The 13,248-nt window shown below is 42.3% G+C and overlaps 1 protein-coding gene across 2 annotated transcripts; it reads left to right on the forward strand.

Moving 5' to 3' along the window:
• The first annotated feature begins 2,157 nt into the window (after nt 1–2,157).
• Nucleotides 2,158–12,585, forward strand: LRRC32 (leucine rich repeat containing 32). 2 transcript variants are annotated; one of them, XM_041461942.1, is made up of 3 exons: nt 2,158–2,321; nt 5,800–5,890; nt 10,494–12,585. In XM_041461942.1, the coding sequence occupies exons 2-3, from the start codon at nt 5,804–5,806 to the stop codon at nt 12,432–12,434; spliced, it is 2,028 nt and encodes a 675-aa protein (XP_041317876.1). In that variant the 5' UTR covers nt 2,158–2,321; nt 5,800–5,803; the 3' UTR covers nt 12,435–12,585. The 2 variants fall into 2 exon arrangements, with proteins under 2 accessions (XP_041317876.1, XP_041317877.1); XM_041461943.1 differs by lacking the exon at nt 2,158–2,321 and having other exon boundaries at nt 5,711–5,890.
• The last annotated feature ends 663 nt before the right edge of the window (nt 12,586–13,248 follow it).

A 13,248-nucleotide genomic window follows, 5' to 3' on the forward strand; every position in this document is an offset into this window, starting at 1 on the left:
TGAGGTCCTCAATAAGGCTTTGGAGCTGCTGTACACAAGCAAACTCCTCCAGATCTGCTTCTGTTGCCAAGACAAGTCAATGAGAAGTAGTTCTCCTACTAATTGTTAAACCATTTGGCCTTTAAAAATATGGAAAATAAAGAGAAGCTCAGAGGACAAACACATTTTAAAACAGTTACAGAGGTATGTATTCACATACTTGTGGGAGCCTGGGAATACATAAGATTGCAAAGGAATGAATTCACAGACTGGTCTATGGGGAGTATTTTTTTTCCCTGTGACTTCAAACTTCTCTCAGAGCTCACAGAGTTTTAGTCAGCTGGCATGCAAGAGAGGTACGACTTCCCTAAGTAAACTCTTCCTCGACTTGCCCTGGAAAAGCTGCTGGGAGAGTCTGTGAGACAGAAGGCTGCAAGCAGAGGTGAACCCTGCTCCTCCTCCTCCTCCTCCTCCAGCCACAGAGCAGGTATGTGGAGATGCATGCAAACCTGGGAGCATGCTGGAAAGTTGAGCTTTTGACTGCAGGAGAGATGGGGGCTCTGGTGCCTTAGAGCTGCAGCCTTTTAAAAGTAACACGGATGAGGAAGGTACTGTATAAATAAAAATATGCATATGCAGCTATACGTGTTCATTAACATACATTAAGTATAATTAAGAACATGTATCACTATTTTTTACTTCTTTCCATAATGGACACATTACTTTTAAATTGATTATCCTCTTTACATTCTTATTGCAGTAACACGTGCAAAATGTACTCATTGCAACATTTAACAAACCACACCTTTCACATCTCTAGACATTTTCATCTTGAATCTCACAGTATGGTGCAGATGTGAAGTGACCTTGTCAGGAGCTGGTGTGCTAAAGAGAATGAACAGTAACCTGTGGCAGAGGAGCCAGTATATGTTGAGCAGAATCCACCAAGTTGTTTGGCACATGCTGTTAAAGGACACGTGTTTTATCTGATTTTAATGAACAGAACCAGGAAAGTTGGACAGAATTGATGCTGTCCAGCAGAAGGGAGTCAGAACCCCCCTATTTTTTTTTTAATTTTTTTTTTTGGTTCACCAAAATTCCTTGTCCATAATGGCAGATGTCAGTGCAAAGAGGGGAAAACACATAACACTGAAGGCAAAACTCTCCTCCAGGCAGGAAGTGACTCAGTTCAGATATTCTTCATGCATCCAGGGAAGAAGATTTGCAGTGATCCCTGGGAGGCTTGCTTTGGTCACTGATGCTTGCGGGAGCTCTCTGGCAGGGTGACCCAGGCAGGGCTGTGGCCTGGCTGGTGAACCCAACACTCAGTTTGGTCCTGAGACAGCCACTGTGGAGCTGGCCAAACTCCCTCAGAGGTTTGCACTGCTGTAAACTATGATGCAGAAGCCAAAACACCCCTGCCCTGGTACCAGGGCACGTCAGAGCAGAAAAAGACAACACAGGCAATGTGCAGGTACCCCACAGGTTTACACAAGTGCATTGCTTCTGAAATAAAAGAGAGCTTCACATCCAAGGAAAATAAAGAAAAATCCATCCCACTGCCCTTTCTGGAAGGCATTTACATTATTTCCCATTCAAGCATTAAATTGAATTTATCCTTTCCCCCAAGGGTGCATTTGGTCATCCTACTGCTGTGCCACAGAGACAGAACTGAGCTGTTGGGAAACCTAACATATGTGTTGTCCCTACTGTGAAGCTTCCCTCCCATATACCCTTTTCCTGTGCATCCCATTCTGCATGGATGTGGAGTTTTGTGTTTGTGACTAGCTCAGTGCCCCTGATTCACTCCATCCCCTGGGAATCTGTGAGCTGACAGCTGTGGGACAGGCACGGATGACTTCAGAGACAAGCACGTGTCTGCAAAGCCTGCAGAGGGGATCTTTTTGTGGAATTTACTGACTGTTTCATGTGTCAATACGAGAGGAGCGTAATTACCAGCTGAGAAACTGCAGGAAATAAGCCAAGACTGAATGGACGAAATGGAAAATAAAGAGAAGCGCAGAGGACACACACATTTTAAAACAATTACGGAGGTATGTATTCACACGCTTGTGGGAGCCTGGGAATACATAAGGGATCGTGACTGCAAAGGAATGAATTCACAGACTGGTCTATGGGGAGTATTTTTTTTCCCTGTGACTTCAAACTTCTCTCGGAGCTCACAGAGTTTTAGTCAGCTGGCATGCAAGAGAGGTATGACTTCCCTAAGTAAACTCTTCCTCGACTTGCCCTGGAAAAGCTGCTGGGAGAGTCTGTGAGACAGAAGGCTGCAAGCAGAGGTGAATCCCGCTCCTCCTCCTCCTCCTCCAGCCACAGAGCAGGTATGTGGAGATGCATGCAAACCTGGGAGCATGCTGGAAAGTTGAGCTTTTGACTGCAGGAGAGATGGGGGCTCTGGTGCCTTAGAGCTGCAGCCTTTTGAAAGTAACACGGATGAGGAAGGTACTGTATAAATAAAATATACTGTGTTTATGGATAGGCTGAGAAACTGGCTAAACACAGTGTGTAGATGGCTCTATCCACACAGCTGTATATTTAACCCATCAGGGGCTTGCACTGCAGAGTCAGATCCCTTATGTTAAGGAGGCACCGATTAGTTTACAACAATGCAGTTGTCATACGCCAGATTTTTATTATTCTCTGTGCTTACAGTAGTGAAAGCTGGGGACATGTCTGGGTGTTTTTTCTTTCTCCACAGGACTTTAGTCTGTTTGTGGAATTGCTGCATTATAGTGCTCTGAACCGGGAGTGCTGCAGAGACCAGCCTTGTACACTGATTAAATGCCACTCGCCCAGCTCCCCGACACTGAATCTTAGCACAGCCTTGGGCAAATCTCAGAGCCCCGGTAAAATGGGCAAAAGGCTGTTTGGCTCCTCTGCCTCCTTACTATCAGCACTGTCATTGAGCTCTCCCTGTTGGAGCACGAGGTGTGAGATGGCAGCATTACTGTGCTACTCTTAAGATCCCGACAGCTTGAATGTCACCTTGGGTGAACAACGACTTACTGAGAGGTTTTTGCTGCATCTGGATTGTCACCACAGGAATTAACACTTAGACAGTATTTGGAGCTGATAAAGTTTTAGAAATTCCTTATTTATATAAAAGTCACAGATACACTTATAAAGCCAAACCCTGGTGTATTTTGATAAAAGTATTTCTGATGAAAGTGCAGATAAGTTTCCTTAAATAGAATCAAAAGTTAGGTTTTCTACAACAGAAGAGATTTGTTTGTGTGTTGTTTTTGTTTTTTTGGTTTTTTGGTTTTTTTTTTACTAAGATGTGATCATTTCAACTTTAAAATCAATTTATTACTCGAAAATGCTGAAATCTGTTAATTTTCAGTAAAAGAAATTCAAAACAAGTAATGTCTTTTTAAAGCAGATATTTCCATTTCAGTGAATGTATCAGTACTTTACCTTTTACTATTATGATGATGGATGGATTCAAGGGGGGGTATCAGTATCATGCAGTCAGATCTATCAGAAGTAACTACCCTCACCTCCTGTTAGATCACATAAATTGAATAGATCTTTTCCCAGATACTGATTCCACTGTCAACAGAAAGAAATTGCTGAATTGAAAGCTTTCTTTTTATTTTTGTTGCACTAAAATAATATGAGAAATGACTATGTTTTAGTTCCTGAACTTGAGTTTTCCCGGGAACTGTGTTTCCAGGGAGATAGTTTGTTTTCATGATCAGAGAGTTTAATTTGCAAATCACTTTCTGCTGAAAAAAGTGTTTTAATTTTCCCATCTCCTGCTCTCCCTTCACCCAGCCCCTCGCTCAGCAAGTCTCCAGCCTGGTGAATTTCATGCAATTGTCTTTTTTTTCTTCTTCTTCTTCTTTCCTGTAGAGAGGAGTATTGGGAAAAAAAAGGTGAATAAAATAGGGAATTTGGCTAAACCCCATGTATCCAATTAATTGAAAATGTTAATTTCTGGTAGAGAAGTTCTGTTGGCTAAACACCTGATACAGGCGCAAGTAGAGAGAGGACAGAGTGAGAAACAAGGAAGGCATGAGCTTCAAAAGACAAGAGAAAAGCCGTGCTGGGGTTAGAGGAGATGTAGGAGTCCTTGTTTTGGTATGCAGATTTGACTTGGCTGTGGTTTTAATGAAGCAAAGTCCTAAGCAGCAGAATCAGTGCATGCCCTTCCCTCCTGGTTTGGCATTTGTTTCTGTCCAGGCTCTTCTTCACAGTTCACCTGGCACAACTGTTTGGTCACTTGGTAAAACAGCTTGAGGAAATGAGCTGGGTTTTTTAAAAGCTCAACCAACAAAATCTCTGCTATTTTTATCCCTGCAAATCCAAACTTCCCAAAGTGCTCTGAACATCCGTTGTAGAAAATGCAAAGCTGCAGTCATCCTGGTCACTTGTTGCTCTTTGTTACAGGCATGATATTAGTAGTCCATCTCTAAACTAAATCAAAATTTCCTATTTTTAAAAATATATTTTTTTTCTTCTCATGGAGGCCTGAAATGTTTGAGGTTTGTCTTGCAAAAGTGTCTGTGCATTGCAAGTGCTATTGCACACTGCTGACGGCAAACTCCAAACACAGAGCATCTGAAAGGAATTTAAACCTCTGGACACCACAGAAGTCCCCAGCTTCAACACAAGTTCCCTGCTCACCCCAAGGGGGTTGCAGATAGAGAGCTTGAGTCCAGGAAGCATGCCAAAGTCAGCACTGCAGCCAGCTCCAGACAAGGGAAGCTCAAGACACGGCGTGCTTGGAAGGTGGTCAGAACGAGCCTGACACTAGCCCAGTCACGGGGAACCTGTGTGGGGCTGTGATGATCTCACTGACAGACTGTCCTCTTGAGAGCTTAGCATGGTATTTTCTATCCATTGCCCTCCCCCATTGTCTTTGCATAGCATTTTCATGGCTGGACCAGCAATCTTTTCTGCAGGAAGGTGTCCCTAACCACAGCAGAGGGGTTGGAGCCAGAGGATCTTTAAGGGCCTTTCCAACCATAACCATTCTGTGATTCCATGATTATGCCTCTCATTTCAGGCTGCATTATAAGGCCGATTAGATGTTAAGAACCCAGATCTTTGGCATATTATTTCAACCATGGGAAAATTGCATTGTAACAGTTCAGGCTTGTGGTCTTGGGAGAAAGCAATGGGAAAACCTGTGTAAAGGTGGGTTTTCCAGCAGCAGTATTAGCTAGCAGAAGGAAAGGGGAAAACCAGCAATTAGACAGCTGCTTCAGCCCTAGAGGGCAGCACAAAGTAATAAATACAAACCTGAACTCACAAACCGTCTGAAATCATCTTCTGTGTGACAGAAGAATGTCTGGCAGGGTGGTGTCCTGTTGTGGCTAATATCCTTAGCTTAATTGGTTGGATCTAAACAGAAACCATTTCCATCTGAGAGCTCTTTCTACATGATGCCCAGCATAAGCACCTGACTTCATTGGGTGGCCTGGGTATCAATTAGGCAGCATCTGGAACCACACAAACCCATTAAATGCCTTGCATCTTTCTTTTCCACCAGGCTGAAATGAGACACACTGCCCAGCATAAGCACCTGGACTTCATTGGGTGGCCTGGGTATCAATTAGGCAGCATCTGGAACCACACAAACCCATTAAATGCCTTGCATCTTTCTTTTCCACCAGGCTGAAAAGAATGCAAAGCTACACAGGTAGGCCATAAGTGTAGTAGGCTCAGAGGTGGTTCAATTTTTTGTATTCCTTGTGTCCATCTCCATATTCGATGAAGATGGGGTGCCAGCTTTCACACGTGTTGACCTCTGTGTTCTGTTTGAAATCTAACCATAATTGCTTTTACCTTCAGAACCATGAAACTGAACATCCTCTTGTTGCTGGCAGTGATGAACACAGGAATCTTTAACTATCATCCCACAGAGGGGACACCCTGTGAAACGGTAAGGAGGGATTCCTGCTCAGGCCCTTTGGGATCTGCAGTGAGGCTGGGACACCCCCACTGCAGGCTCTGTGCAAACAGCCATAGTCTCTGAAAAGAGAAATCCTCCAGGACCAGACTTTCTGTGGAGGCAGAGGTGGGATTTCCAGCGTTAGGGGGTGGGGAGCAGGCACTTCTCAGGCTATGTCCTTTTTGTAGTGACAGCATTTAAGAGGGGTGGAGGAGGGGTAAGGTGGGAAGAAGGGTCATTGTCTTTTGCTTTTTTTTCTAAAGGGGAGCTGGTTAATAGAAATTTGACCTGATTTCCCTAAGACCATAGAGGGGTTCTGGGACTGAGACAGAGAAAAGACTTAGACCTAAAATCAACTCCTTTCTATCAGGCCTAAGTTCTTTGTGCTTTAAATAAAGAATCTTCTGCGAAATACCTCTATACCAGCCCTTTTGTAATAGCAGGGAGACTGACCTCCTCTGCCCTGACACAGCATTGCTGCCAGAGAAGTTGCACCTGACTTCTGCTGGAGGAAAAAGAAGCGACAAAGACTCTTGCTACAGTACAAAATTTTCTCCTTGGATTTTTGCAAGGACCTGGTACAATATTATAAATGTTATTCAGACCTGAACTTTCTCTCTTCCCTATCAAAGCATTTCTGACTGTAACAAGCTTTTAAAAATACCCTTTTTCCCCTGAATATTGAAGCTGCTTAGCACAAATCTTCAAGAATTTCCAAAATAGGAAAAAAAACCCTATTTACTAGCTGTACACAACTCCCTTATGGGACTCATTGCATTCCTGCCCACCTGCTGTGCCACTGCACTTCCTGAATTCCAAAGAAATTAAAACCTAGTTTATATAGAACAATTTTGGGAATGTACTTGACTGAGTAGCTCAGTTCATTGGCTGGAGAGGGAAGTTTGATGAAGCTTGGGTCCCATGTATCACAGAAAAGAGAAGACTGGGCAAGACACGCAATAACCCAAGCAGATTTGTCCCATTCCAGTTTTTGGAAGGGTCACAGACCCAGCTGACTGCTGTGAAGTAAACATTTGCTCGTTTCCAGCACTCCACCATAAACTGCTTTCATCAAGCCAACAACCCAAGGCTCTAAGCAGTTATCTGAGATAAATTTAGCTCTGACAAAAAGATGCAGTCAAAGGCTGGGATGCTCATCTCGAATAAATGAACAGCTCAGCACTGCAGATGTCAATGCTGATCATCTTCCTTTGCTGGATGTTTGCTTCAACAAAAGATGCATGTAAATCCAAACACCATTTAAAGAAAGAAGGAGCTACTGGATTAACTGTTGGGTTCATTGAAGTCCTGAATCACTATTTTTCATCACAGCCTCACTGTTTCACAAGGCACTTTCCCTGTGGCAACACCTTTAGAACAGCAAGGGCTCAGAATTTAATACTTTCATCCCAAGTCTCCTGAAAAAGGCATGAGTCAGAAACTTGTGCCCGTCTCTGACTCACCACTGGTACTCCTGTCATTGAACAAGAACCCTAGGAGATGTTTTAGGAAGTAAGCAATCCCTACCAGACCCTTGACACAGGTGTGAGCTGCACTGATTACACAAGTTATGGCATGTCTACTTGTTTGCAAAACAGAGCTTAAATGTCAGGAGGTTCTTCCTAACTCATGTTGCTTTCCAAGGTCAGGCAAGGCTTCAAGCAGATCATGTTCTACCTCCCAAAGTAAGATGTTTCTGCTAATTCATGTTTGCTGGCAAATGATAAGCTTTGAAATAATTTAGAGAAGGGAAGAGATTTTAGGAAATTCTGTCTTACCTTGGATTGAGGTGGTGCAAGGACATGTGCATGACCATTTATCACAGGTCAGCCGATGTGGGGTACCTGGGCAAACTGCTGAGGTTTGATTCTGTCTGAGACTCCACCTGGGCAGCCCTTCTCAGAATGGCCATGGACATCACACAAGTTCAGGTCAGTGCCAAGCTCCCATAACCCAAATTCTTCAGTTCAGATGTTCATGAGTTGACAAAGGAGAACACGAGTGGAGGCTTGGATCCAGCTGCTTGTTTTGTAGGACTCTTACCAGCGTGGATGACAGCTTCCTTCCAGTGCTGAGCAGTGAAGAACTGAAACAAGAATCCAAATGATGCTTAGCTGTTGAGCTCTTGGATCATTCTTTTGCTAGCACAAAAGTGGGACCAGATACTGAAGGGACCAAATGCTCCTCAACCTGTAGTACTTCTTGACAATGGACTTGAAATAAACTGATGGCAGCACTGGCAAAAAAGAAGAAGTCAGAACATGAGACTGGCAAAACCATCTTTTCCAGTCTGAGGCTGCCAATCCATTGGGCTAAGAGATGGGAGAAAGGGAGATACACCAAATAGATGCTCCATCCCACTGAGATGTGTTTTATCCTTTCTTCCTATTCCTGATGAAGATGAAATTCATGCAGTTTGAGCCTCAGGGCAGTAGAGAAGGTGCAGAAGATGAGAAATATGGTGAGGATCAAAATTGTGAAAATAATTATAGTTTTAAAAGAAATATGGGAGGGGAACTATTACAGGAGCAAAGGGCAGGTAGTGGGAAGTATAGATTTAATCTGTCCCTTTTACCCCTGTGACAGTTCCATGGATGCAGATTAAAGGCCAAATTCTGCAAGTTACATGGTGATCTGGGACTGACCTCTCAACCATTGACTTCAGTGAAAAGCGGCTGGTTGACATTGACAGGAGTTGGATCAGAACTTTGCTGAGATTCTTTCTCCCAGAAGGAGTGAAGGGGGCTCTACACTTGTTGAGATTTGGCTCAAAGTGTGTGAAGAAACCTGGCATCAGCCTTAGGCTGCAAAGTACCTGCTGCTTTTTCACCCTGGATTTTTTAATCTTTCTGGCTTCTGCTTCTTCCACAAACCAATTTTAAAAAGCTTCCTTCTCATGCCTTGGAGCTAAGCCCAACTCTAGGCATATTTTAGCTCAAAATGAGCAATTCTACAATGGGTTTGCAGGAAAGAAATAATGTCAGGGAAAGGCCAGAAAATTTCCTTTTTTTCTCCTTAATATTTTTAGCTGGGGGAGATTTAAGTGAATTGGAGGATGGGCAAAAGGCTTTCAGGTTTTTGTAGTCAATTTACTTGGGATCTTTGGGAAAGATGTATTATAAGAAGGACTGTGAAGCAGTCTGACTATATCTAGAGTTCAGATCAGCACTTGTACTTCTCTGACACATTTTTGTGTGGTCTCCAAAATTTAGATTATGCAAAAGAGGTTCACAAAAGACTGACTAGTGCCACACTTCTCCAAAGCAGACATGCCACTTCATTTATCTCAAAGTTCACATGAAACAGATAGGTTTTAATTGTTTTTACTTGTAATGTTTCTTTAATATCTGAAAAGCTTTGTGTCATGTAATTTGAATCCTGCTTCTCCACAAAAATTAAGATTCAACAGATTTTCTTCTTTATTTCTTTCCTTTCTGATCTTTCTACAAATACTATATGGCCCAGGCATCCAAACACATTCATGACAAGAGTTTTTCTCCAGTAAATTAAATGCCACCTAAGCCTTTCACTTTCCACTTCCTCACACTGCTGTATGTTCTCCTTATTAACAAAATATAGCTTGATATTTGTGCAAGGATGCTCATATTCATGCTCCCAATCTTCCTTATGAACACACACTCCAAATTTGGCCTGGACACAAACTCAATCCTAGCTGCTATTAAACAGACTTGCTTCTGGAAAGTGGATTTGATTTTGACATTTGTTTTTTTTTCCTCTATCTGCTGCTGAGAATTGGCCTGAAAAAAGTATGACCCTCACTGCACCTCACAGCTTTGTTCTCTCTCAAGTGCTGGCTTTACAGAATTTGTCTTTTCCATGTGTGTCATGTGTGTGTTGTCAGAGCGCTTTCACAAGGCACTCTCCTCATGCAAGAAGAAGGGAACTGTTACCTTAGCAAAAGGATAAACATGGATAGTAAAAAGCAGGAGGAGTTTGGAGGTTCACATCAGAATTCGGTCATTGAATTACCCATTTTGGATAAAGGTGTATTACTAAACTAAGCCATGGCTAAAGGAAAATATGATTGAATATCTGAGCGTGTGACTATGAAGGAGAGACAGGCTTTGTGATGTAGGTTCCTTATATGTTTTTCCATCTTCTTGCTTTGGGACCCACACTCTCAACAGCATGAAGCTTTTTCAAGTACAGCTTACTCTTGCAAGTTGAGTTTAAACAATCTCATACAGAGATGAAAGTGAGAAAATTAAACATCAGAAGAAAAATGAAGAAATGTTGCTTGATTGCAATGGAAAAGGGGCAAAACTCCTTCACTTGGGACTACTGAAAAGAGTCCAGGAGAAAGGTACAAAAAGGGCATTCAGTAGGTATCAAACACAGATAAAACTCTACTGTTGTAAGTCAGTGATGCCTTTAAAATGAAAAGAGTGTTGTTAGCTGCTGAGAGGTGTTAGAATTGTTGCTCTTGCTGTCTGACTGCTCAGATAAAGTGGTGGGATCAGCATTTCAGGAGGAGGTTCTGCCTGGATCTTGAATGTTATTTTCCTTATATATATAATGCAAAAATGTTTTTAATTTGTCATGCGACACCCCCTTTTCTCTCCTTTTCTGGCAGGCAAATTCACAGGTATTTTGCCACAACAAAGACCTCCACCAAATCCCTCACGAGCTCCATCCGAATGTAAACAAAATAGATCTGTCTGGAAACCTGATTCAAAGCATCCCTGAAATACCATTATCATTTTACACTTCCCTCCAGTATCTGGATTTAAGCTTCAACCAGATAAGCTTCATCACGTCTGGAGTGTTTGCACACATGACAAGTTTGCTGGAAATAAATTTAGCCAATAATCATTTATATGAGCTCGCTCAGAATGGGACAGAGGGGATTGGACTTTTGCCCAAGGTGGAAATAATGGACTTGTCCCACAACAATCTCTACAGTGGGATGGCTGAGTATTTCATTAATCAAGCTCCAACACTGCGGTATCTTTCCTTGGCAGACAACAGTATTGTAATGATATCACACAAGATGTTTCAGGGATCTCCCAATCTTGTGGAGATAGATCTTCAGAGAAATATCATCATGGAAATAGAAGAAGGTGCTTTTGAGACTCTAGCGAACCTTTCCAAACTCAATCTCTCCACAAATTCAATTACTTGCATCTCTGATTTCAACCTCAGGCAGTTGGAGATACTTGACCTTAGCAGGAATAGCATTGAGACCTTCAGCATCACAAAGTCAAATGATGAATATAGTTTAAGATGTCTGGATCTTAGTGAAAACAAATTGCTTCACTTCCCAGTCTTCCCTGAGGTAAATAAACTGGTAACTCTGAATTTATCAAATAATTTAATCCAGCTCACTGCTGAATCCCCTTATAACAAAATGGACTACATGGATAATGAATGGCTAGATGCTTCTTTTCATCTTCTTGATCAGAAGCAAAGTAAAAATACAAGTTCTCTTTATTTATCCCAGCTTGTATATTTAGACTTAAGTTATAATAAAATCAAATCCATTCCAGATGGGTTCTTTGAGTCAATGTTGTCCCTTCACACCCTTAATCTCAGCAAAAACTGTCTTCAGGCATTTGCAGTAAGTTATGATAGTGCTTTGGTCTCCCTAACTGTCCTTGACTTGAGCTACAATGCTTTGCAGAACCTTCTCCTCGATGCTGGTGCTCTGCCAAGTTTGAGGGAGATTCATATTCAAAACAACAACCTTCAAACCCTGCAATTCGACATCTTTTCCAGTCTTCCTAGCCTCAGACTCCTTAACCTACAGAGCAATAACATCAGCCTTTGCCACATGCACTCGGGATTAGCTAAGCAAAGACTTGCTGGAGAGGAAAGTGGTTGTGTGTCGTTTGTCAATTCTCCTGCTCTCCAGTACTTGTACCTAGCAGACAACATGCTGAGCATCCTACCAGCACGCGCCTTCCACAAGACTCCACTGCTTGTCTTGGATCTCTCCATGAACCCTGGACTGAAAATAGACCTTAAAGCACTAGCAGGACTGGAAAAGTCTCTGGAATACTTGCATTTACATGGCAATAGCCTGATAGATTTAAATATTGACTTGCCTTGTTTTAGTCACCTTAAACATTTGAACCTCTCTGAAAATCAGCTGAACTGGCTGCCTAAGTGGAGTAGTGACACTCCACTGGAAGTTCTAGACCTACGGAACAATAGGTTCAGTACATTACAGGACAGCAACATTTTAGCATTAGAAAATTCACTTAAAAACTTGTATCTCACCGGGAACCCACTCGACTGCTGTGGAAACATCTGGCTTTCATCAATGATCCAGAACAAAAATGTCCAGATCCCCAACGTGGAGCACTTAACGTGCCAGTACATTCGGAGCTTCGGGTATTGGGAAGAAATGCACGTTGAGGACGTTAGACCAGAAGACTGTGAAAAAGAGGATCTGAAGAAAATCAACATCCTCATTATATTAACATCTGTACTAGTTTTATCTGTGATCATCATTGGTGTGGGTTCATTTTTTTGCTTCCGAAGGCAAAACTTTAGCCACCAGTTTAAAGCATAGAAACAAAAAAACATCCTGAAAACTGAAGAAATCAGGTGCTACCCCGACACTGTGTAGAAATGAAGGATAAAATTTTCATCTTTGAGTCTTAACTGTGGATTTTACAATGGTTTTGAAGTGTCCCTGAACTGCACCACTGTACTGGTCTGGGTTGCAGGAATGGGAAGGCGAATTGGCTCTGTTTTGCACTTGCTTCATTCACATGCAGATCTGCTTAAAAGATTACACAGTGTTAGAAGAGGCCACTGTAAAGTTCTGCTGCTGTTTTGAGGGATGTGTAATTTAAACCAGCTCAGAAGAAAAAGGCCTGTAAGATCTTGTGACCTGAGAATTTTCACTAAGCTCAGATGATGCCATCAGCTAATTAGGAAATCCCTTCTCAAAGTTATGTGCCTCCACACAATGTTTCAGTTTGGTCTGAGCTTTGCTTTTACCTAGCTGGTTAGCTCCTAACCCTTCTTAAATTGAAATCATACAAAGATGTGCCAGAGTGGGTCAAAACGCAATCTTCACTCAGTGAAGTTAGTTGCAAATTCCTCTCGAGTTCCAAAACAATGAGAATTTAGCTAAAAACAAACCAAAACAAACCCAAATGGAAATCATAACGAGTCTCCATTGTGCTCCTGCCTACCATTTAGACAATGGAAACCAAAGACCATGTGGTAGGAACCTCTTTGGATGTCACATTTTTTGTTAGGATGTTGCTCCAGTCCCTGGGGCAAGATATGAGAGGTACCTGAGGTCAATTAGTTCTGGCACTTAGTATCCACAAGGGATGTAAAAGAAATCTCAGGCATGAAGCAACTGATGATAT

This window comes from Pyrgilauda ruficollis, unplaced genomic scaffold, assembly GCF_017590135.1.
Source record: "Pyrgilauda ruficollis isolate IOZ18807 unplaced genomic scaffold, ASM1759013v1 scaffold158, whole genome shotgun sequence".
Taxonomy (NCBI): domain Eukaryota; kingdom Metazoa; phylum Chordata; class Aves; order Passeriformes; family Passeridae; genus Pyrgilauda; species Pyrgilauda ruficollis.

What these genes read in the sequence shown, in the direction of transcription:
- LRRC32 (XM_041461942.1), top strand. Translation starts at nt 5,804, where the DNA reads ATGAAACTGAACATCCTCTTGTTGCTGGCAGTGATGAACACAGGAATC. An exon ending in AGGGGACACCCTGTGAAACG is followed by an intron (nt 5,891 to 10,493) that starts GTAAGGAGGGAT and finishes CTTTTCTGGCAG; the next exon opens with GCAAATTCACAGGTATTTTG.